This window comes from Microtus oregoni, unplaced genomic scaffold, assembly GCF_018167655.1.
Source record: "Microtus oregoni isolate MIOR12 unplaced genomic scaffold, Mior012 000024F_ref0000369, whole genome shotgun sequence".
Taxonomy (NCBI): Eukaryota; Metazoa; Chordata; class Mammalia; order Rodentia; family Cricetidae; genus Microtus; species Microtus oregoni.
Genome location: NW_024543083.1, coordinates 10905407 through 10930252, shown reverse-complemented (window position 1 = coordinate 10930252; position 24846 = coordinate 10905407). Strand labels below are relative to the sequence as shown.

General features: G+C 51.2%; 1 protein-coding gene and 1 long non-coding RNA gene across 16 annotated transcripts in view; one reads left to right on the top strand and one right to left on the bottom strand.

The window, feature by feature from the left end:
• The window catches only part of Ank1 (ankyrin 1), a 178199-nt gene that overhangs the window by 149941 nt on the left and 3412 nt on the right, over window positions 1-24846 (top strand). For 3 of the 15 annotated variants that reach the window (XM_041673647.1, XM_041673654.1, XM_041673650.1), the window contains exons 35-42: window positions 800-878; window positions 1134-1208; window positions 3701-3832; window positions 4779-4925; window positions 13101-13638; window positions 15689-15959; window positions 20548-20631; window positions 21558-21698. In XM_041673647.1, the coding sequence (XP_041529581.1) occupies window positions 800-878; window positions 1134-1208; window positions 3701-3832; window positions 4779-4925; window positions 13101-13638; window positions 15689-15959; window positions 20548-20631; window positions 21558-21698 (1467 nt within the window). Of the gene's footprint in view, window positions 1-799; window positions 879-1133; window positions 1209-3700; window positions 3833-4778; window positions 4926-12449; window positions 12567-13100; window positions 13639-15688; window positions 15960-19438; window positions 19942-20547; window positions 20632-21557; window positions 21699-21910; window positions 22036-24846 lie in introns of those variants that run through there. The other 12 variants (XM_041673653.1, XM_041673656.1, XM_041673648.1 and 9 more) reach the window with 10 other exon arrangements.
• LOC121462205 lies at window positions 22-24447 on the bottom strand. Its single transcript, XR_005976284.1, has 4 exons — window positions 24306-24447; window positions 24092-24155; window positions 2340-2429; window positions 22-257 (listed from the first exon to the last, which is right to left on the bottom strand). It is a non-coding gene; the product is annotated as an uncharacterized LOC121462205 (long non-coding RNA).

Here is a 24846-nt window from a genome sequence, read left to right as displayed (position 1 = left end):
CAGAAGTTGTTAAGTCTCTTTTCCATTTATTTGCCCATCTTTCCCCTCAAACAAGGGGACCCTGGTGTCCCCAGCCACTGTCAAAACCCACGTTTCCATGCTCAGTCAAGGAGTCTGGACCAATGGACTCTTTCTGGTCCCTAAAAGAGCATCATGGCGCAGATCAGACCTTTGGAGCAACTCCACCCTCAGGATGTCTCCTTATTTCTGTCAGGGCTACTGTGCTGTTGTATGAGTCACTGGCCTTCTGTGGACACCTAGAAGAGAAACAAGGTCACCTTCAAAAATGTGGCTCGATTTCTCTTTTCTTTCCGGGGATGAGAGAAATGAACCCATTTCTCTCTCAGATGGAGTTGCCAGTGCCTACAAACAGACCCTGGTATTAAACCTTAGGCCAGTGTGAGTCAGAAATGAGCCACTGAGCAAAAGAGAATCCGGAAGGAAAAGCTGAGTTTGAATTCAAAATCGGTCTCTAATGGGGGATCTTGTGCAAGTTATATGCCTCGGTTTCCTCACCAATGAAATCGAAGCTAGAATTATACCTACCTGCTTCACGGATAGCTGTGTGTATGGAATAGAGCCACTCACATGATAATGGCTCCTTGGGTCTGCCATTATGGATATTATTCATGAAGTATTTAGATATCGCAGCCTCCCTTCACTCCCACCTCTTTCCACGCATTTTATCTCTCAGGCCATGGACCACTATGCCCTTTTGCCAAAGTATGAGCGCTTGTATCAGCTTCTTTAAGAGGGAGTACACCCAAAATCCATCGTACCCTTTCTTTGTCTTCTGCAGGGCAGTGGAGCAGAAGACAGGAGGAGGACCCTGACGCCCCTTTCCCTTCGATATAGCATCCTCAGCGAGTCCCGGCTTGGTAGGAGCCCCTTGCCTAGCACCCCAATATGCTTGCTCTTACAAGAACAAGGCAGTCTGTTCAAGGACTGTCCTGGCGTCCATTCATCTTGTTTTGTCTGCAGCAGACAAAGCCCTCCCCTTAGGTCTCTCTACCTGACAGTGTAATCTGAAAGTCCTGTGTAACCTGAGCATCCTTCTGTAAGGGCCGCACGCCCACCTCATCCATGCTGCAACCCGCCCCGGCTGCTAACTGCAATCCAATGACTCTTCCCAGGTTTTGCCAGTGACACAGACCGTGCAGATATGAAGATGGCGGTCATCACGGAGCACCTCGGCCTCAGCTGGGCGGGTGAGTTATGGAATGTGGACAGAAAGAAGAAAAACCCTCATCTACCTAACCCCATGACCCTTCCTCCTGGGTGAGCCAGGGTGAAGGGTGTCCAGCCTTCACCTCATCACCCATTGTGCATGAGTTCGTGGTGGCCCATTTTATAAGCAACAGCCTTGGGTACCAGTGCAGGGCAGTGAGCTGCCTGCCCCCTCCCCATTTGTCTGCTTCCCCTCTAAGCATTGAGAAAAACCACTGTCCTTACTTTATAGCAAGAGTACTGAGACTCAGGGGAAACCGCCATTTATTTTACGACCTTGCCAAATTGAGTATCAGCCTAAGCCATCAGGAGCACCAGCTGAGCACAGACAAGAGTTGAGAAATCCTAAGTCGTGAGCCTTATGTAATAATCAGGCGGGAATAATCTTACATGCCACCTGGGTTTGATGTTTCCTACTGTGTAGTAATTAGGGCGGCGGGGCTGCATTCCCAGCACCCCGGCCACCTGCTCGGCTAGCTTATGCCCCAAAATAATTACACAGACACTGTATTCTTTTAAACACTGCTTGGCCCAATCTCTTCTAGGCTAATTCTCACATATTAATTTAGCCCATTTCTAATCATCTGTGTGTAGCACCCCAAGGTGCGCTTACCGGGGAGATTCTAGCCTAGTCCATCCTGGGTTGGAGCTTCATCCCGGGAGCGGGGCATGGCGTCTCTGTTGAGGCGTCTGCTCCGGAGAGCAGAGCTGTGGAGTCTGACCTCACTTCCTCTTCCTCCCAGCGTTCTGTTCTATTTACTCCTCCCACCTATCCTCTAACCAATAAAATGGGCCAAGGCAGTTCCTTTATTAGCCAATGACCTTCCTCCATCACTACTGTTATTTATTTTAATTTTTCTCAACAAAAACTGTTGTCTGAGTTCATCTCTACATTTAAATTCTGTTTATTTCAAAGCTTAATAGGTGCACAGTCTCGCAGGCAGACTTGGCGGTTACTAAGTTTCTACTCTCAGCTGCTGGTTTGAGTGGTGGGGAATAACTAGGCCAGCGGGCATTAGCTCCAGCGTTTCCTGGGCCTTTGTGGATGAGCTGGACCTAAGCTGGCTTGAGACACCTTTGAAAATAAACATCAAATTTTATATTATCCATACCAGCTCTTGATGGTGTAAGCTGGATGTATTGGTTCACCTGGCTTTATTGCCGGGAATGTGCAGGTCCACCTTCATAAAGCAAGTTGGTAGCTAGTGACAGAACACAGAAAATCAAACAAATAAACGTTAGTGCACAGACAAATTATATATATGTGTGTGTGTGTGTGTACATACGTACGTATGTATATTTATATATGTGCATATGTATATGTGTGTATGTATGTGTTACATATACATATGTGTGTATGTTTATGTGTGTATTTATGTATGTGTTACATATACATATGTGTGTATATGTTTATGTGTGTGTATGTATGTGTGTATGTATGTATGTATGTATCTTGTGTCTGTGTCCACTGCCTTCTCAGTGCTACTCATTTCCTTCTCAGAGGCAGCTTACTGTGGGAAAGGGGGGAAAGGCAAGGTCTCCAGATGTTCCTTTTCACCTCTGGCTTTAGCTGAGCCTGTGGTACTCCCTGGCTACCACAGGGCAGACAGTATTGGAAGGGAAGCAGGTAGGCAGACGACAATGCCCCACACGTTGATGCGGCCTCGGGCTCTGTAAACGGACTTGCTGTCTCTTCTCACTCTTTGTTGTGGCCATCCTGTGTGCGCTCACCACAGTGCTCTAGACTCAGATACCACAGTGGGAACTCGCTGAAAAGGCGTGTGACAGGAGTTCAAAATTCGAGAACTATCTGTTCTTCATGCTATTTCTATTCCTGCTTGGGGTGTGCATGTGTGTATGTGTGTCAAGGACGCACTGTGTCTATACATGCCCATGAATATATACACATGAGTATGTGCACTGCACCTGTGCACAACTGCAGGCAAGTATATGGTCTGTGCTCTTATGTGTGGTGTATGTGTGCGTGTGCTTGTGTGTGGGTGTTGTATAGGCATGTTCTTGTGCTCACCTTCTCTCCAGTCTTCCTCATACTTAAGTACCCTGAAGTATTCCCCTTCTAAACCTCTGGAAGCAGTCACAATAAAAGTAACAGAGGGAGGTGCCATAGTAACCACAGGGCTGCCTTTCTATCCTCCAGTTCTTGGAGGACTGCCAGTGGCCACCTGTGCAAGGCTGCAGGTGGCCTGTGCTGTAGTGCCTTCGAAGTCTGAGGACTAGCTGGTCCTGTTCCCTGAGGAAGCTCATTCTCAACACTTCCTCAGTGAAGTCATGCGAGAAGAAAGGAAAAGTCTTCATTTTCTCATTCACTGCCTCTTTCCCACCCCATCCACTAGGAACACAAGGAGGCAGGCACTTGTTCTGCCCCGTCTTTCCTGGTGAGGAGGAACCCCAGATTTAATGGGGACTGTGACAAGCTCAGCACTCATATTGGCTCTTGGTTCTTTGCCTACAGAGCTGGCCCGGGAGCTGCAGTTCACTGTGGAAGACATCAACCGGATCCGTGTAGAAAACCCCAACTCCTTGTTGGAGCAGAGTGCGGCCTTGCTGACCCTCTGGGTGGCCCGTGAAGGCGAAAATGCAAAGTGTCAGTACCATTCAGTCGCCTGTCTGTCGGGCTAGAGAGATCCGCTCCTCACCGGAGTCTTTTCCGATTCCAGTCCTGCTGCTGACCTGCGGTTTCCCCTCTCCATCCCTTCTCTCACTTCTCATAGTCTTGAGGTCTCCTAGGTAACCAGATCACATTACCACTGGCTCTTGCCCTCCATCTTTCCCATTCTCAGAGGTAACACTTGCCCTGGACCCTGCAGAATAGTATGGTATAAGATGTAAGACTCCTGTTTTCAAAGTATTCCCATTGAGTTTCTCAACCAGGTGAGGGCTGTGATCTCAGAGCAGAGTCAGGCGGGCCTGCCCTGGTCGACTTCAGCTCTCGTTCTTAGGAACACCCTCCTCCTGCCTGGAGAAAGACGTGTCTCACTCTTTCTCAGCAACTCCTCCAAATCCTGCCCTGTGCGGGAGCTGGATGCTTCTATCCACTTCTTACATCCACTGATGTAGACCAGGACTTCAAAAGAACAGTCTTTGGTCTTGGTTTCTCTCTCTCTCTCTCTCTCTCTCTCTCTCTCTCTCTCTCTCTCACACACACACACACACACATCTCTATAGCTCTCTCTCTCTCTATCTCACACACACACACACACACACACACACACACACACACACACACCTACCTTTAGATGTTTCTGGTTTGTGCTCAACAGAACCAGAACACTTGCCAAGCATGCACAAGGCCATGGGCTCCATCCCCAGCATTGAAAGAAACAAAACAAAACAAAAAAGCCAAACCACAACTGCCACTCTGAGTTTTCTGTAGACCTTTTGTATAAAAAGATGTTAGCCAAAAAGGGGAACTATTTCTCTTCCCCAGACTTCCTCCTGCCCCATGGCCGTTAGATCTGCATGGCATTCCCGTTGCTCTAGAACCATGTGAGCTTGGCCCTTAAGCCGCCTCCTCTCTTCTCTGCCAACAGTGGAGAATCTGTACACAGCCCTGCGGAACATCGATAGAAGCGAGATCGTTAACATGCTGGAGGGCTCCGGCAGGCAGAGCCGCAACCTCAAACCAGACCGGCGGCACGGGGACCGGGACTATTCATTATCACCCTCCCAGATGAATGGTGAGTCTCCTGTGAGACCAGGCCGAGCTGGGGCCCTGCCTCCTAGGCCCCTTTCCAAGACACTTCATTTCCCCTAAACCATCTCTCCCTCCTGTGGATGGGAGGGTTGTCAGCGATGAGCTCCTCTTACCAGGGAGAGTAGAGGCAAGTGAGAGAGACAGGTGGCACCCACCTCTGCAGGTGGGCATCCTCCTCCAGGGCTGTCTGCCTCTGTGCCCACATGGGGAGTAGTTCCCAGGTCCTCACCACCAGCCCCAGAACGAAGGTCCCAGAAGGGCCTGGCATGGCAGGAAAGGATTTGAGTCTGGAAAGAAGTTGCCTAGGTCCTTGCCCTAGAATCTCCAAGCTTTCTGTTTCACAAGGCACAAGAGGACCTATGTCCTGGGTCCCTGAATTTTCAGTGGTTAGGAAGCAAGGCGCAGGGAGGCTCTGGCCCAGGGCCTAACGGGGATCGGTTGATGCTGTTTGGAATCCCACCGTGAACCCTCGGGACTAAGGGTGTCTTCTCCTTGAGCCCAGTCACACTCTCTCCCCTTTTCCTCATCTCACCTGTCCCCTGCACTCTTCAGTGTGGTTCAGCATGGCAGGGAGCCCCAGTGTGGCCCATCTCAAGGAGATGGAGTCCAGGAGGCCCTGACCTTTGCCAAGCAGGCACTTCCGTGAAGGAGCAGAGCCTGGAGGTCCCAAGACCTTTCTCTTTGTCCACCCTCTCTCTGGCCAGTGGGCATGAGCAGGGCCCCACTTTCTCCTCAGTCCAGTGTGGGGGCCCAGAAGCCTGCACGTTAGATCCTTCCTGTCTGCTGGCTCTCGCGTGGAGGAGACATCTCCTCATCCACAGAAGTTGGGTTAGATTCCAAGCTGCTTACTAACTTTGAAAATCTTGTCAGCTATGAGATGTGTCTTCTTCTGATGTCCCATACCTCCCTATGGACAGCTATGGGGTGACAGCAGTGCTCCCCAAGCCGGTAGTTTTAAAGACTGTCCCTAGTCATGCACATATCGGATCCAAGGGCACCTGAGTCACGGCTTGGGGTGCCACCAGGAAGCAGGGAGTAGCCAGGGGCAGGTGAGTTCTAGACCAGGCTGGACACAGGGCCTCCTTCTGTCAGGTGGGGCCTGTGCATGCCAAACCTCCCCCATTCTCTCTCTCATGTCCTGTGTCTCCTGAAACATGCTGTGTGGCCCCAGCAGGCATGGGGCTCATCTACTGATCATGTCCTGTCTCCTCTCTCTCTGCCTCTGACCTCATCCTGACGACTCATTCGCTTGTACTTCCTGTTCTCCACCGTCTCCACCTGGCCAAGTGGACAGAGCTGTCAGAGTTCACGAGTGCATGCCACAGAGGACTCCTAGCTCCGCCCCACCCCACGCATCTCATGGCTGTCCCCATGGGCATCTGTTGCGTGTGCATGGCATGTCGTCTGTGTTGTCTTGTGGTGGCTGCTGACGCGTACGCTTCTCTCACTCTTCAGGTCCAGAGGGTTCCAGAACAGTCATCTACAGCTATGGGGATTGTAGCTGCCCTCTAGGAACCTGGTTGGAAACCCTATGGGGAGCTCCTAAGTAGGCCAGCTCCCCCTTTGCAGAAGGAAAAAGATGGGCAGCTGAGAACATCTGTAAGCTTTGGGAAGTACAAGTGACCAAACACTGGAGCTTTGGGGTATGACATGGGCTTCTTAATATTGCCTATGTTATTTCAAGCAAGTTAAATCCACAGATTATTTTAATGCCCTAAATTGAGTTAACATTCATGGGACTAGCAGACCCTTAGAATTTCCGGGGTCAGAAGGACTGATGTTGGCTCCAGTCAGACCAGAAGAGTGTTAATGCCTCAGCAGTCCCAAGTCCTTGAGCGGGACCAAGTCTGTGTGTTCTGTGTCTGATGATAGGGCTCTGTTGTCGTGGGCTAGACCAGCTGGCAAATATTTCTCAAGCGTCAGATACATGTTAGACACCATTGTAGGCAGGGGAATGAAGTCAGTTCTTGGGCAAGAAAGCAAAACAAGATTCTGCCTTTGTGAAATCGTCCTTCTGTTATGAGCCCATGGATAACATGATGTGTGTGAGAATACATAATGTGTTATATGTGATATGGCCTCACAGTGATATGGGGATGAACAGGTCAGAATAAAGGAACCGAGTAGCAGGATAGGATAGCTGTGTTTGAACAAAGACATAGAGATGATGAGGGAATGAGCCATACGTAGACAAGAAGGAAAGAACATTCCAGAAGGGTGGCATGCCTGGTGGATTCATAAATAGTGAGGAACCAGAGAGGCTGGGGTGGTAGGAGGTAGGGAGAGAGAAGGCGGGAGGCCTAAGGGGCACCAGGAAGCTGACCCCTAAGGACTGTCAGAGGACCATAGGGTTCTGTGGGGGTGGAGTTTGAGTGACAGAATGACATCTTCAAAGGATTCTTCTCTGCTTTGTTGAGTGTAGATGCTTCTGCACTTCTGGCTTCTCTGTGCAGCGTGCTGAACCCTGCCCCTGCACCCAAAAGCCCACAGATCTCCAGATGAGCCTAGACTCTGGACCCTGAAGGCATGTTGCCCTCAGAGGGGGCAAATATCATAAACTGATCCTTGGCCTGAACCTCTCGGCCTCCTAGGCACCAGGATTGGCTGGTGTATTGTTATCCCTATCCCACATTTATTCTTGTGGTCAAAAATGAAAGGATGCAAGGGGTCAGACATGCAGGGAGGAAGAGGCACCAGCCTCCTCTACCTTCTCTGGGTGTCCTCTAACAGGGACACATGGTGCCTATCCCGGTGCCAGCCGAGCCCTACATGTTACAATGTCACCATCACCACAATTTCTGAATGCTTTGCCTCACTCCTCTGCTTGTTCTATCTGAGGTCCCAGGGGCTCAGGTCAGTGCCTGCAGAAAGAGTTCAGGGCAGGGGTGGGGTCCTTATTTGAGAGGACTCTCCTCCCACCACAGCTTTTCCTGACCTACACGCCTGCACTGTTGTGGGAAAGGAGACCTGGCCAAAAGGCTGGTTCTCCTCCGTAAAAGGGGACCACCCAGGCCCGTGGAATAAGCACAAAGAAAAAAAAATGCCTATAAGAAAAACAACAACAAAGAACAAAAATAACCCAAGGCATCTAAAAATGAGACATTTCTTATAAGGAAAGAAAAAGCAGACGTCTTGTATCCATCAGCTCCATCTGTCTTGATGAGACATATTTTGTCTAGTTGGAAACAAAATGTACTTATTTATATCAGCGTCCGATGATACGGCTAGTGAAGTGTGACTCCTGCCGGGGACCAGGTTACCTGGTCATAGCTTTTGTTGGCTATGAACATTGAACTAAGAGGATGATTTACTGCATTTGAGTGAGTACAGACCCAGGACAATAACCTACTAAGAAGAAAAGCCACATAAGGCCACCTGGAGTCCCGCCCAGCTCTCACTCTACTCAAGAAGCCAAAGCAACATGATACAGGCAGGCATGATCTGCGGGCCAAATCTCCCCCAAGAGCCTCCTCACTAGCCCTAAGGATGAGATGACGTCAGAGGAGCCACGGAAGTGGAAGGAGGAGGCACTTAACACGGGCCCACTCTCTGTGTTCACATGGTCAGTCAAGAACAGCATGGAAGCGCTCATCAGCTGCCCCAACAAGAATTTTTTTGGGCTGGCTCAAGCCCTCAGAAGTCCTGCCACCTGGTGCTGGAGACAGTGACAGAGGAGTTGGGGACCCAGGTCTCTGAAACAGACAAGGGCTAGAAGTGTCCACATCAGTCAACAAGAACCTGCTGCAGAGAAAGGCCACCTGGAGTCCCACTCTCTTCTCAACTCAAGAAGCCAAAGCGAAGTAGTATAGGCACAGATGTCACTATGCGAGGACTCTGTCCCTGGGGCCCTGTGGAACCACTCAAAACTGGCAAGTGGAGTAGGGTCCTCCTCTCACCATGAGAACCTGCTCCCTGCCCTGCAGAGGCCTGTCCAGTAGGGTGGAAAGAAATCACTATACGCTCTAGAAAAATAAGGAAGGAAGGAAGGAAGGAAGGAAGGAAGGAAGGAGAAGGGAAGTGAAGTGAAGGAAGGAAAGAAGGGAGGGAGGAGGGAAGGAAGGAAGGAAGGAAGGAAGGAAGGAAGGAAAAGGGAGAAAGGAAAGGAAGGAAGGGAGGGAGGGAGAAAGGGAGAAGGAAGGCCCTTGACTTCCTTTTTGTATGTGACTACAATTTGATCTTCCCACGGTCAGACTTCAAATGCAGGACTTTTAGACCAGAAGATGGGCTGGCGACCCAAATGGGACAGGACAGCAAGAGTCCTAGAATGATGAGCACATCTGAACTTAGGTAGGTCAGAAGTAGATCCTCCCAAGGGCTTTTCTACCCCCTGACCTAGTGAGACATCCCTCAGGAGGGTACATAGGCCTCGGGGACCACAGCCCACACTGACAGTGGCACCTACTCATGTCAGTTCTGCTGGTGCTGAGCTCCTTGGATCGATGTCTGAAAACAGGAAACACCCCGAAGGCAGTCATCTGGGGTAACAGTGAACAGAAACTATACGTGTGTCTTCTCCACTCACACCTAATTTAGATGGAATTTCCACTCAGATGAAGACCGTGGAAGCTTCAAGGTGGAAGAGTTACAGACGAGTACAGAGCCTCTGGTGTTTGGGAGGCAGAAAACCTTCACCCTGAGGTGTTGGTGAGATTCCCAGGCTGATGGAATGACAGTAGATGACAATCTGTCTATGATGTTTATGATGTATGCTGCTTCTGGCCAAGTTGCAGGGATTAGACATGCCCTCCTTTACAACGATGCTGCCCAGAACTGGAGCACCCTCTATGAGACAGCAGTTTACAGGACTCCGGGTGTGGAGAAGCAAGCAAGAGTCAGTGGTCCATGAGACACAAACGGAGAGAGTTCTTTGATGCTCAGATTCAGCTTTAACTGTCTTTCTAGGGAAACCCAGGTAGTCTCCCTGGGTTAAGGCGAGGCTGCTGAGGTTGCAGAATCCAAAGCAGCTATACTCCCCAAGTTAGCAGGCTAGGAAAGAAACATCTAACAAGAATCAGAAGGCAGCTGGGCAGTGGTGGTACGTGCCTTAAATCCCAACACCTGGGAGGCAGAGGCAGATGGATCTCTATGAGTTCGAGACCAGCCTGGTCTACAAAGAGAGTTCTGGGACAGCCAGGGCTACAGAGAGAAACCCTGTCTCAAAATAACCAGAGAAAGAAAGAGTCAGAACACTAGAGTCCTTTGGAAGTCACCACACACTTCAGCTGAGAATTGAGCAGATATTCCCAATGACTAGCCTGGCCATTCAGACATTAGTTATAGAAGGACCACACTTCAGGAAACGGGAATAATTAACCAGAGTTTGAGCAACGCATAAGATCTGCCTAAGAAATGCCAAAAGCAAAATGCAATGGGATCAAACTGCCTTCCTAAGAAACTGCTTAACAGGACAGCCGCCAAGGATGTGCAGAGTAAGGGAAACATCCAGCACCCAAAAAGGTAAAATTACCAGTGTCTGGCAGCTAATTAAAGATGATCAGACACCAGAATCAGAAAAACTGACTCCGTAATGGGCAGAAGAAGAAAGACAGGAACAGATGTGTGGACAAAGATGGCAGGACAGTCGGAACAGCTGTGATTCCTATTCAGAGCATGGTACCAGGTGGAATTCAGCAATACAGCATTTGCCTCGCCACACAAAGAAGGCTCTGTCGACAGACACCCTCCAAGTTGAAATACAGGAGGAAGAGAAAAGATGTAAAAATCATCAGTGACCAAAAGTGTGTGTGTGTGCATGCGTGTGTGTACATATATATGTGTACATATATGTGCTGAACGAATTCTGATTTGGTGGAAATTATAAACATGTTGATATAATAGTTTCATGGACTCCATATACAGGAAGCATTTTAACAATTATATTGAGGTATGCAATAAGCAAATTGGTCTAAAGCAGGCATGAAAAGGAACTCAGTATAAGGAAACCAAAATAAGCATTATAGACTCAGAGAAAACAGTAAAAGCAAGAAACCAACGAGTATGAAGCAAAACACCATCAAAGAAGAATGAGCAGACATGACTTGGAGGAAGCTTAGAAAGTTTACCTAAAATGTGTGAGACTTGGGGTCGCTCTCTAGTGGTGACAGAGGGAACAGAGGAGGGGAGTGAGAAAAGGAGAAGGGGGATAGAGAGGAGGAGGAAGATAAAAAAGTAATATTAGCAGCAATGTCTTCGATATCAGCACCCAAGAGGCAGTGGCAGGCAGACCTCAGTGTGCTTAAGGCCAGTTTGGTCTATGTAGCAAGTGCCAGGCCAGCCAGGGCTGAGACTCTGTCTTAGAAGAAGAGGAAGAGAGGAAAGTTCAATGCCAACATGAACTACATAGCAAGTTGGAAGCCAACCTGAGCTGTATAGTAAGGAGGAGGGGGGAATCCCAGTGAAGCGAGCATACTGTAATCTTAGCATTCAGTCGGGGAGACAGAAAGGTAGTACTTTTCAGCACAGCTTGATTTATATAGCAAATTTCAGGTTAGCCATGTACAGGAGACCCTGTCTCAAAATAAAATTAGAAACTAAATTAAACAAAAAAATAAAAATTCTTCCAGACGTGTAAAAGCTGAAAGTATTTACCAGGAGACCCATGTTACAAGCAGTGTTTAAAAAGAGAACCTGAATTGAATCAGTGTGTGTGTGTGTGTGTGTGTGTGTGTGTGTGTGTGTGTGTGTGGCATTTACCAGCCCTTTAGCACAGTGCCTGGCATGGAACCAGACCCTGGTGTATGTATATGTTTTGACTGAGGATAAGTGGGGACAGTGCTATTAGATGCAGAGGCCACGGGAGAGCCGGTGCCCAAGCTGAGAGAGAGGCAGGCTAGGTCAGAAAGAATAAGAATGGAGATCAGAGAATGAACATCAAAGCCTGGTTTAGGGATTGTGGGTACTGGGACGGGGCTGGCTGATTGAAGGGTTTGGGCATAAGGCTTACAGGACCAGATAATGAAAGGTCCCTAGAAATAACATAGCCCCTCTTCATTGCACACACACACACACATACACCACACACACACAAACACACACACAAACACACACACACACTTTGTTTCCCCTGGGTCTTTAACAGCTGTAGGCACACGCCAGTTCCCTGGCTCCTCAGACACACTGTACTAGACAGACAAGTTTGTCTGTAGACTGGCACCTACTCTCCTGGGCACAAAGGGACCCCCTGTGACTCCTGGATGTGGGAGGATTGAAGCAGCTCTGACATCCACCCAGCACACAAATCCCCCACATGCAGCAGCCACGCTTCTCAACCCAGTCAAAGTCACTTCCGAACACCAGAGAGCCAGCGTCCAAGCCATCCAGACACCGCCAAGAACACATTTCCCGAGCAAGGGGCAGGAATGGGAGCAGGCTGCAGATTCTAGGCTGTGCCGGGTCCCTGCTGAGCCAGAGCTGGGTGGATAGCTCAGGGCCTGTAGAGGAAGCCCTGCGGGCAGGTGTACTGGAACCCACGGTGCCCTCTGACCTTGCGCCATTTTTGACCCCTTAGAACCCTCACCTGTGCCACTGTAGATCATTCAGAGTTTGTGGAACCAATATGCACCTTGAGGAAAAGTCACTTCATGCCTACCCAGAAGCCTGTTTCCCACTTGACCACCGCACTGAGGTCTGTGGATGTTCAGTGTACCCTGTCAGACCCCCTCCAGGGCAGCCTCGTTACTGACCCTGATCCTGGGTGGGCTGCACTCTCCCCTCCCAAGGTACATTCCTAACAGGACTCGGAAGACTGAGCCTAGATCATCCGTGACTCCGCCAGCCGCGGAGACTGGGGCTTTCGTGTGATCGATCCGGACAGATCGGGGCACAAGTCCTTTGGCTAAAGCCTCCCTTATCTAGTGCTCAGAGCTGGATAAGAACAAATTTCAATCACGTTTCTTTGCCCTCCAGCAAAGGAGCCCCCCCTTCTTCACCCTCACCCCTTGGCTGCCCCCATCCAGCTCAGAGCCTTGTTTCTCTTGCCAGGGTGTCCCGGCATTAGCCACAAGGCCTGAGCTTTGGACTTGGAGCTTGGAAAGCCCCTGCCCTGAATGTGCATGCCTGTCTGTGGCCGTGCCTGTGTGTAAGTGTGTGTGGTCCTGCACGCGAGTGTGTGTGACAAAAATCGCTTCTGGAGCATGTTGCCCTCTGTCTGCCCTTCCAGGTTACTCCTCGCTGCAGGACGAGCTGCTGTCCCCTGCCTCCCTGCACTACGCACTTCCCTCTCCGCTGTGTGCAGACCAGTACTGGAACGAAGTGGCTGTCATAGACGCCATCCCCCTGGCGGCCACGGAGCATGACACCATGCTGGAGATGTCTGACATGCAAGTGTGGTCTGCGGGCCTCACCCCGTCCCTGGTCACTGCTGAGGACTCCTCCCTGGAGTGCAGCAAGGCCGAGGACTCTGACGCCACGCAAGAGTGGAAGTTGGAGGGGGCACTCTCAGAGGAACCGCAGGGCCCGGAGCTGGGCTCTCAGGAGCTGGTGGAGGACGACACAGTGGATTCAGATGCCACAAATGGCCTGGCTGATTTGCTAGGTCAGGAGGAAGGTCAGAGGTCAGAAAAGAAGAGGCAGGAGGTCTCAGGCAAAGAGCAGGACACGGAGACTGAAGTGTCTCTTGTTTCAGGCCAGCAGCGAGTTCACGCCCGAATCACAGACTCACCCTCAGTGAGGCAGGTGCTGGACAGAAGCCAGGCCAGGTAAGGGCTGGTCAATGGGTCCCTCTGTCTTCCTGGGCTGGGCTTGGATTCTAAATGCCCGGTGGCAATTAAACACAAATGCCTCTGAAGCCACCACCGTCAGGAAGGAGCCGTGACCCACAAAGGCCAGTTAGTTCCCTGCCAGTTGTGCCCAGCAGGAGAAATGCAGAGGGTCTGGGACGTGTGCCTAGGAGATGCCCTGTTGGACGTGTGGCTACACCACGGCACGGGGGCTCAGCGTTTCTGGATTCGTGACACCTTAGAGCACTCCCATATCTCTGCGGGACAGAGCCCAGCACTGTGCCAGCTCGGAGCTGGCAGAGGAAATGCAGGAGTGAGCCGAGTGTCCCTCCCTGTCCTGGTGTTGAGGCCCTTTTCTTTGTGGTCCCTTTGCTTATGAGTCTCCCTAAAGCAAAGTGGTTCCTAGGATCCTAGCAGGCAGTACCCACCCAGTTGGCTTGGCGCTGGCCAGGCCAGGGAGCCGCTGTCTCCTCACTGTCCTGAAGCCTCCAGGGCCATCCCTGGGGCACTCTCAGAGGGACCATTTTTCCTCCCACGAGGAGATGGCGGATAATTCATTTCAGTTCCTAAAGAAAGCCTCTGATTAGAGGGGAGACTTGGATGGACTGAGCCTGTGGGGGTCACACCCAGCACCTCCTGTCTGCTGGCCACTGCTCTCCCTGAAGGCGGGCTCTGACCCTGCTGGACCGTTTCCTGGCTGTGTGGCCTTGATCAGTCATCCAGTGTGGACCGGTCCAGCTCAGTCTCTCACTCACTTACCCATGTGTACCGAGCATTCACCGTGTGCCAGGGAAGAAATCAGGGAAATGTCTGCCTGCAGGAATGTTCTAGCGGGGAGACTGGCAGGCAACAAGATAATGTCAATCAAGCCAGCGCTAAAGCTGGCCTTTGAAGTCTCTGTGACTTCATAATCATGGTTTCCAAACCCATGGCTTCTACCAGCCACGGAGCAAATAAACGGCAGCTGCCGTGAACACGCGCAGGTGTTTCTCGGTGTTCCCCCAACAGTGCAGTATAGCAACCATTTACCCAGCATTTCCCTCCTGTTGGGAATTATAAGTCATCTCCGGGTGACCTAAAGTATGGAAGAGGGTGTGTGTGTGTTCCATGCCCTCTCATACCGTTTCACATAAGAAACTTGAGCATCCGTGCATTTTGATATCCTGGGGGTCATAGAAACAGCTCCTCTTGGCTAGTAAGGGATAACTACAACTAAAACTGGAAGTTTGGTGGCTAGGGAGATGACGCAACGCTTAAGAGCCATTCGCACCAACATGAGGACCAGGGTTTGACTCCCCAGAACCCACATAAATGTTGGGTGTAATTCTAGCCCTGGAAGGTGGATACATGGGGATCCCACAGCAAGCTGGCTAGCTAAACTGGCCATTTCAACAAACTCTGGGTATGACTGAGAAAACTGGCCTCAGTTAATACGGTGGAAGAGCAAGGGAGGATGGGTCCCAATATCAGTCTCAGGCCTCTAAGAGGCACATGCACACACATACATATGTGAGCAGCCATACACACATGCGGATGTATACACATGCCTGCATAACATATATGCATGAAAATGGGGAAAGTAGAAAATTTTAAATAAAAAGTAATAATAACCGACAAATAGAAATATTCCTGGATGATTACAAGTGGTGAACGAACAGAAAAGCAAAGCAGGAAAGCGGGGTACAAAGTGTGTGTGTGTGTGTGTGTGTGTGTGTGTGTGTGTGTGTGTGTGTGAAGGAAAGTGGCTGAAATTGTAGATAAGGTGACAGAATAAGACAACTGCAAAGAACGGAACGGGGAGCCGCGTGTGTACTGGAGTCAAGTGCCCATCAGGGCATAGGCTGTGAGGTCGATTGCAACGTTCTGGAGCATGGCTGTGCCTGTGTGAGGGGGCAGAGGACACTACAGGCTGTATCCTAGCTGAGCCAAGGTTCAGGGGCACGGGGGGACATATTTGAGAGCTGAGCCTAAAGGTGAACCGTTGTCCTTTCTCTCTCCCTGGCCATCTATCACCTGTCCTGGACCCTAGAACCCTGGACTGGGATACACAGGGCTCCACGGCGCCCCACCCGCAAGAAGCTGCACAAACTTCCTGGCAAGAGGAGGTCACACAAGGCTCACACTCAGTCCAGAGAAAGATCACCACCATCCAAGGGCTGGAGCCCGGTACACTTCAGGAATATGAGCAGGTGTCTACAAGAGAGCATGTGCAGAGGGGGCCACCCGAGACCGACAGCCCCCAGGCTGCCAAGGAGCCAAGCCTGTGGACATCTGAGAGCACCTTCTCTCAGAAAGGACAGGTGAGCGCACCTTGTTCTTTTATTCGTTTACTTTTTATTTAGGGTGGAGATGTGCTTCTCTGTACATGCGTATGTAGGGGTAGGCACGTGTGCCACGTCATGTATGTAGAGGTCAGAAGACAACATTTTAAGAGTGGGTCTCCTCTCCTTCCACCTTTACAAGAGTCCTGGTGATGGAATTCAAGTTACCAGGCTGGCACAGCACACACATTTACCTGCTGAGTGCCCTCACGGTTCCTCCTGTTCCTTCTAGTTTTAAGAAGCTCATGACTCGGGCCAAACCCAGGCATATTTACTGGTGGTGCCCTCACTCTCTATCCTTTCACACTTTTTTAAAATTAATTTTGCTCTACATTTTTCTCTGCTCCCCTCCCTGCCTCTCCCCGCCCCCTTCAATCCTTCTCCAAGGTCCCCATGCTCCCAATTTACTCAGGAGATCTTGTCTTTTTCTACTTCCCATGTAGATCTATGTAAGTCTCTCTTAAGGTCCTCATTCCTTTGGAAGAAAAGGGCTCATGAACCAGTTACCACCCATCCCGCAGGCATTCCATGCTTGCTCTCTCGACTACTGACGTCAAAGTGACCGGCCAGCTTGCTGTAGGCCTCACTTGTCCAGAAGGATAATAGAAATTTCTGGGTGACACAAAGCCGTGGTTTTTGTCTGTTTGCTGTGGTTTGGAAGCACTGTGTAGCCTGGGGTGCCTCAGCCTCTCAAGTGCTGAGACCGCGGGTGTGTACCCCAACTCCTGGCTATGTCCACCACACTCTAGAGAGAACCTGAGACTGAGAGAACCGTGTGTTAAGAACTCTGGTGGCCACATAGGAGCCACTCTTTCAGCTCTGGGCGACCATGCTCCAGCTGCTGTCTTTTCAGGACCTCAGTGTCCCAATTGGTGGTAGAAACAGAGACTGGGCTACCTCCAGCATCCACCTGGCCCTGATTTCTCTGACTCTAGGTGGATTCTGGGTTCTGAAGTGGCAGGGTAGCAATAACTCCCTTCTCCCCACCTCCTGTCATTCAGAGCTCTCTCTCCAGCCTTCCTGCCTCCTCTCTTAGCCCCTCCTTCCCATCCTCTTTGATTTTTACCTATCTTTTTGTCTTCTGTCTCATCCCCCGTTCTCCACTCTCAGGTCCCACAGCTACCCAGTCATGACCAGTCTTGTCTTATCTACACCAACAACCTTACTCTCTCTCCTCCCCACATACTATTTTGAACAAACTCCAGGCATCTTTTGAACATAGGCCTTTTGGTTTGTGTGTTCTTGCTGAGTTTGCATTGCCAATCTGGAACGGGTATTTATAGCATGCACGTGACCCGCAGGCTCGTATTACCCAGTACAGTATCCTCAGCCAGCATCACGTTTCCCCAGTCCACCTTCCCTTGTTCCCGCCTTTGCTCCTCTCTTTTCTTCCCCCCACCAGAGCACCTTCAGGAACTCCAAAACAGTTTGGTTCGCCCATGTTTCTGAGATGCTGAACACACCACTAGGAATCACATGGAGATTGAGTTAGAAAGCCTGCCTGCCAAGTGTGTGCACTGCTCCAGGCTAGGCAGCCTGCCGGGTCTTTAAACCACAGGCCCCGCCCCCCAGCGCATTCCTTCCCTACTAGCTGTCCCTGGCCACCTGCTCCTGTTTCTCCCAAGAACAACAGCTCTGCCCAAACATCAGTGATGGTCACTGGGATGGCTCTGAATCCCCAGGGGGAAAGCCAGGCACAGTCTTTTGTGGTGCTTCATATCTGCTCCCTTGGAGGAGAGACACTGAGGAGCAGAGAGTACCGTAGGGAGAATGCTTCTAGGTACAGACCGATCGTCCGACTCCTGCATCATAAGGGAACAAAGCATAAACAAGCAACTAAGGGCTTTCTTCAGGCTCCCACGGTGAACTGGAGCTGGGCGTATCCAGATCTCTCGGTTCCTCGTCCCACGCTCTTGTGGCCAGAATGAGCGCACGGGGCCACACGCTCAGCTTAGAAATGGAGATGCCATTGTCTCGCTGTTGTGGGAACTACTGGATGTTTAGATTGGTTACTTCCATAGATGTCTGACAGGCCCCAGGGATATGATGATGAACCCATTGAAGGAAATAGTTTTCAAACTCCTATTTCCTAGCACTTTCATTAATCCTCTCTGTCATTTGGGATTTGTAGAACTCAAAATGACTATAACCTAACTAATTCTTTGAGAACGGGGTGGAAATACGAAATATTCAAAATTGAACTGGTGTGTATCTGTGTGTGTGTGTGTGTCTGTGTGCGTGTGTGTCTGTGTGTGTGTGTGTGTCTGTGTCTGTGTATAGTCATGAGTGTACATGCTAGGATCAAGGGGGTGGAAATAGGAGATATCCAAAGTTGAACTGGTATGTATCTGTGTGTGTGTCTGTGTGTAGTCATGAGTGTACATGCTAGGATCAATCACACAGGGCTTCAGGCATAGTCCACAAACCATTCCATCACTGTTACATTCCACCATTATCCTCCAGCCTAGATTCTTCTTAGCTCAGCTATAATGAAATGTTCTCCTTCAGCCTGCAGTGTTTTTGTATGGGGATTTGGTATTTCCAAGCATTTTCCTACTGAAGTGAAGCCATTCGGGGTGATAGAATTGGGAAACCTCTTTCCTTTACTTAACCTTTTCATGTAGACACATTGCCGTCACCCGCTTCACCCCTGTCCTTCAGCCAAAATGGGAAGGATGGCGGTGGCTGTGTGAACCCAGGAAACAGGCTGGTCTCTAGAGGGCAGAGTGCACCGCAGTAGTGTGAGCCCCTGTTCCTCACGGTGGCTGGGTTCACCAAGCCCTGTAGGAGGCAGCCAGCATTCCCAAGAGCAGCAAGGAAAGCACAGTGAGTCTTGTGCCATGAGTGAGGAAACTGAGGCACAGAAGAAGGTGACTGACTTTCCCGAGCCCCTGCCATGGTGTGCCGTGTCCCAAGGCTGGGTTCTTGCTGCTGGGGTAGGCCGGGGCTCGAGTAACCTGATCCAGAACAGGAGATCCTCGGGGCCTGCTGTGACTGAGTGTGTGAGGTGATTCTCCAAACACAAGTGTTGCTAGGAGTGGTTTCTCTTCTGTGGGCATCTCCACTCCAGCCTAAGAAGAGCCTTTGAGATGGGCCAATGCCATGCCGAAGGCCTTCAGGGCTGACAGGAATGACAGCCTGGCTTCCCAGTGGCCCAGCACCTCTTCCCTTGACTGGGTCTGAACAAGTTGCTCACCTTAGGGTAGTTTTTAAACAAATGTTTAGCTTTCCTGGTCCATACTCCCTCAACACAGAAACAGCTACCCATGGAGACACAAAAGTAGCCGCATTCCTGAGGCGCCTTGACATATGGCGTCCCTCTGGCTCCCAAAGGCAAGCCTGGTTTCCCTCTCGGTGGTGACTCTGCCATGCGCTTCTGAGTCCCAGGCACGGCACCTGTTTTCCCACTTCATCCCCGTTGGACAGCAGCAGCTGCCTTGAGAGCTAAAATTATAGAAGGCTGACGTCCTGCAGGGTGTGAGGAGAGATCCCAGGCTGTTTGGCAGAAAGGACACTTGGGTCATGCTGTCCCAGCTAAGAGAGGCACTCGGGAGAGATCGTTTGGTCTCCTGTTTAGAATAAGGGATAAAGAGCAAAGAGAGGCAGAGACAGAACGGAAGGGGTTGCTGGGGGCCTCGGGAGTCCAAGAGGAGAATGAGAAATTGGATCTCCACAGCAGCTGGGCCCCTGGTGTCCCTGGTCCCTGGAGGGCCAGGCTGGTGAGGAGAGGGCAGAGAGGAGGATGTGGACCTTCATCACCCAGCTCCTGGTCACTCTGGTGTTGCTGGGCTTCTTCCTAGTCAGCTGCCAGAATGTGATGCACATTGTCAAAGGCTCCCTGTGCTTTGTGCTGAAGCACATTCACCAGGAGCTGGACAAGGAGCTGGGGGAGAGCGAGGGCCTGAGCGACGACGAGGAGACCATCTCCACCAGAGTGGTCCGCCGACGGGTCTTCCTGAAGGTAACACCAGGCGAGCGGCAGGACAGGGGGCTGGACCTAGGGTGCGGCAGGACAGTCGGCGGGGACTCTATAATGTGTGCACAGGGTGAGGCTGAGAGAATGCCGACTCACACCAGGAGATATGACAGGCAGGTGAGACCAGGAAGACCTCTTTGTGTTCTGGGAACCACAGATGCTTAGGCGCCCGCTCAGAACCACCCTAGTGCCCAGCATTAAGTAGTAGAGAGAATCCGCTCTGGGGCTTAGGACTTCTGCTCTTATTGCGTTTCTGTTGCCAACTTTGGCGTTCAAGTCACCTCCACGGCAGGGATGTCCGGGGCATTCTCTCCCACACTTCTCTTGGGGGGCCTTCAGGAACTTTCATAATCACCCTGTATTGCTACCATGGCAATATCAAGACTGGCCCCAGCCTGTCTCAGGGCTCATGGCCCCACAGGGTGCTACAACTCCGTGGGAGCCCTAGTTTGTCTGGGGCTACTTGCTGAGCTCCGGGCTTTACTGGACACGGCTGTTGCTGCCGCGGCTTTTCCAGTTCCTCATCTCCTGCTCTTCTTCAAAAAAAAATCCCACTTACCAATCTGGGTCTTTCCCTTCTTCTGACTCCAGGGGGATGAGCTCCAGAATATTCCAGGAGAGCAGGTGACAGAGGAACAATTCACAGACGAACAGGGCAACATTGTCACCAAGAAGGTGAGTGTAGAGCCTCTAAGTTGGGGAGAAACTGGTGGGACTGGAAGCTGAAGGGGTGGGACTCAGTGTACACCCGCTTCTTACTGCTGCCCTGATGGGGTAGGCAGGCTGTGGCCCGACACCTCGGTGATTCGGGGTAACTCAGGAGAGCTGAGACCTTCAGGTCCCCTGCAGTCGGAACATCTGGGGACCTGTAACCTCAAGGCTTAACTCAGCGTGAATAGTTCCAGCTTCCCTATTCCAGAAGGATCAGCTCCCGAGAAACATACAGCCCGAGGCCTGTGAGGCCAACCCTGAGATGAGCTGTTCGAGAACAATGAGCTGTTCCCAAGGCCTCCCTTAGCAGCAAAGCTGTAGAAACTTAATGGGCTGATGGCATGCATCAGTCAGCACGATAGGTTCGCATTGCCCGGCAAGGAAGAAAGCAGGAGAGGGTGCATTATGTTTCACCAGGGCTGCCGCTCACATAGGGGACCACAGCCCCATCTGTCCTGGCCCCTTCCTAAGGGCCTGAGCCATGTTTTATGTTCATCTCCCATTCTGGATACATGAGTATGAAGCAGGTGAGTGGGACAGCCACACAGAGAAGAAAAGGGACTGCCTGTGCCCTTAGGCACTGGAGAGATAGGATGGGCCAGCACCAGCTTCTATCCTAAGAAACAGAGTGGAATGCGGGAGGCTAAGGAGGCATTGCCCGTGGCCGAGCCAGCGGTCGAGGAAACATGCCCACAGTGCTCACTCCCCACATTCAAGCTCCCCTAACGGTCCCCTTAAATGACAGTAGAGAAAAGTTTCTTCTTGGACCCCGATGGACAAGGGACAAGAGGCCATTGCTTCTCCTCCTGATGTCACCGCCGGGGCCTCGTCTGCCTCACACTGTCTCCTGGTGGTTTGACCAGCCCTCCTTCTCTCCCCCTCTCTTTCAGATCATTCGCAAAGTCGTTCGGCAGGTAGACTCCTCCGGTGCCATTGACACCCAGCAGCACGAGGAGGTGATTGTTGAGGGGCCCCTAGTGGACCCTGGGGATCTGGAAGCTGATATTGAATCCTTTAGGAAACTTACTAAGGTACTGAGAAGCTGCAGGCCCCCTGGCGGCCGCAGCAAGCTCACCTCTACCGCACCTCTACTTTGTTCCGGTCTGCACGCGCTGCCCTTTGGCTACCTTTCCGGTGGACAGTGTCCCCACCTCCTCCTCCCTGTCCCTTTCCATCATCTGCCTGTTTTCCCTCGTCTGCCTGTGTGATTCCTTCTTTCTTCTGTCTCTGATGCTGTCTCCAGGTGGAGCTAAGAGGGAGTGGACTACAGCCGGACCTGCTAGAAGGCAGGAAGGGGGCTCAGATAGTCAAGCGGGCCAGCCTGAAAAGGGGCAAACAGTGATCTCTCCTCGAGTAGCCCCTTGGGAGGTAACAGCGACTTTCTTGTCGTTCCCTGGCATGGTCCTTGATGAAGTAACTGCTTCCTCCCCCCCCCCCCAGCCCATTCCTTGCATTAGCGCAATTGAGCGTCACAACCCGACTCTCAGATTCCCACACCCCAAACTAGTCTCTGCCCCCCACCCCAAATTCCTCCTCAAGCATCTCATTTGGCACAGGTCTGCAGGAGAGTACATACATTCAGGGGCTTGGTTTGATTTTGCTTGTTTGTATTTTCCTTTGTCTTCTTTTGGCTGTGTTAGGGATGGAGCCCAGAGTCTCATGGATTCTAGGTATGGATTCTGCCTCTGAACCACACCTTCAACCCCTATCCAATTTATTTTTAAATAGGGCCTCTCTAGAGAGCCCTGGGACTTGCCACTGCGTCGACCAGGCTGGCCTCTAACCCACAGAGCTCCAGTTACCTCTGTGCTGGAATTAAAGGCGCGTGCCACCACTCCTGAATAATTTTTAAATAGCGCTTTGAAGTGTGAACAACCTTGGTATTCCTCTTAGAAACCAAGCAGCGGGCTCTAGAGTTGGTGACCAGGACACTGCAGAGCACAAGGTACACTGTCAAGCCTGAGGTGTGCCTCACTCTGTGTGGCCAGAAAATACACCAGGTCAAAATTAAGCCCCGCCGGCGTCCTAGCCTGCCGTAGCTTCAATTCTCTTCTGCGCTGTGAACAAGGCCGCTCCCTTGATGTCTAAGAAAGAGCTAACAGGTCCAGGGTGTGGGTGGGATTTTCTGAAAGTCAGGAGGGTCTTCGTGGCTAGGGGCTGCACTACTGTGTGACGGGCATGCGCCATGGCAGTGGGCCAGGGTATGAAACGAAGCTCTCCAGCATGCGGCAGAACTGAGAGCTTTGGCAGCCAGCTCTGACGTTACCCTCCCTGAGGGGTCCTGTACTGAGCTGCCCCGAGGCCCTTCATTGTGCTCAGCTCGGTGCAGCTCAGTACAAGACGCATCGGGGTGGGAGACAGCGGGGAGCAAGGAAGCATCACAGCCCCTCCCCCTACGCACAGCACCAGCTGGGGTGTTGCCCCCAGAGCTCTCAGGGTCCAACTCCAGAGCCAAGCAGCAAGCTGTCGCTGGTTTTTTTTTTTTTTTTTTTTTTTTTTTTTTTTTTTTTTTTTGCATTCTGCATAAAGCAGGGCCCGTGCTGCCTCCGGGGCCAGCAGAAGTGCTGACTGGGTGCTTCCCAACATATCTCAGCACTTGGGCAAAAACGGGGATTGGCAGAGCTGATAGGAGAGTAAAATTAGCCCTGACTCCTCAGCAGCTTTAAAGGAGGTCACAGCGTTAACCCTGGCACTGCCAGGAGGGTCCTGCCCAGCTGTTGACTCAGAGGCCAGGATTAGCTCTGCTTTGTGCTTCTCTCTGACTCAGATTTTACCAGTGCCCTGAACGAGGAGGCAGGTAGCATGAAGGTGGGCCCAAGGGCAGAGAGGATGTTTTCGTTAATTTGTTATAGCTGATCTACAACGGTGTCAATACTACACACACACACACACACACACACACACACACAGAGAGAGAGAGAGAGAGAGAGAGAGAGAGAGAGAGAGAGAAGGTTACCCACCAGACCTCATGAGCTTAGGGGTCAGGAATTCTAAGCAGCCTGATTCTGAGACAGTGCTGAACCTTCTGCCATCAAACGGCAAAGGGAGGGCCGTGATCAGGATAGTAAGGCTTGCAGAAGCCAGTGAGGTGGCTCCTGCCCATGTCCGCCCCGGGGCTGGAAAGCAGCAGCTAGTGAAGGGGCTTCAGGCTCTGTTCCTATCACGTACTGCCTGCACCCCATGAACAGTCCAGCCAGTCCTCGTTATCCCTCTCCTGCTTCGCCCACTCACTGAAAGTCACTCGAGATCCGAAGCCAGCCCTGGGTGCTTCTGGGATCAGTTATTCGCAGACACACAGACAAGGGTGACCACAGAGTGACTGGCATGCGCACTTCCCAGCTCCACCTTGCTGGAGTTTTTGTACGGCCCTTCATTGTCCATCTGTCTAGTGCCACGGCGCGTTGTCAATCTCTCTGCTGGTTACCTCGCTCTTTCTGTTGAAGTTCCGTCTGTCCAGGGAAGTGGAGTTTTAAAGCTTCCCGATGGCTCTGGTGTTAGGGGAGATGAGGACAGCGTGAGTGACTGAGCCAGGCACATGCAGTCTCGCAGCCTCCCACAGAAATATACATACGACCGTCAATTTGGGGTTAGAGTCATTGGTTGAGGAAAATGTAACCAGAGACTGCCAAGAAACTCACCTTGTGTTTCCCTGAGAGCATTACTCGGTAGTCACTTTCATCCTTCATATGTTCATGCGGTCCATCCCATGTTTATGCCTTATCAACCATGAACCAGGACTACTGGGAACAGCGGGAAGCATCTAATTTGTTTCTAAGCGTGAAAGCTAGCCTTGGAATCTAGATTCAAGGCCTGGCTCCCCCTGTTCCCACACTGTATGAGCTTAAGACGCTCATATCCCCAACCTCAAACTCCTCAAGGAGAGATGAAAATAATCTCTTCTGAATATGTGTTATATATCAATAAAAAGTAAGTATGGAAATGGGTGTGGCTCCATGATAGAGCGCATGCTCATGCCAGAGACCCCAGGTCCCAGCCACAGCATGGGTGTGGCAAGGGTACAAATAATTAACCACGAGAGGTGTTGTGTCCCGAGAAGTCAACAAAGGCGAATGTACTCTGGCGTTCAATTAGTGGCAGATTGTATTTGCAGTGTGACTCAGGGCAAGCCAACTGACCTCTCTCGGCCTCAACATTTCTGCCCACACGTAGCAATAATGC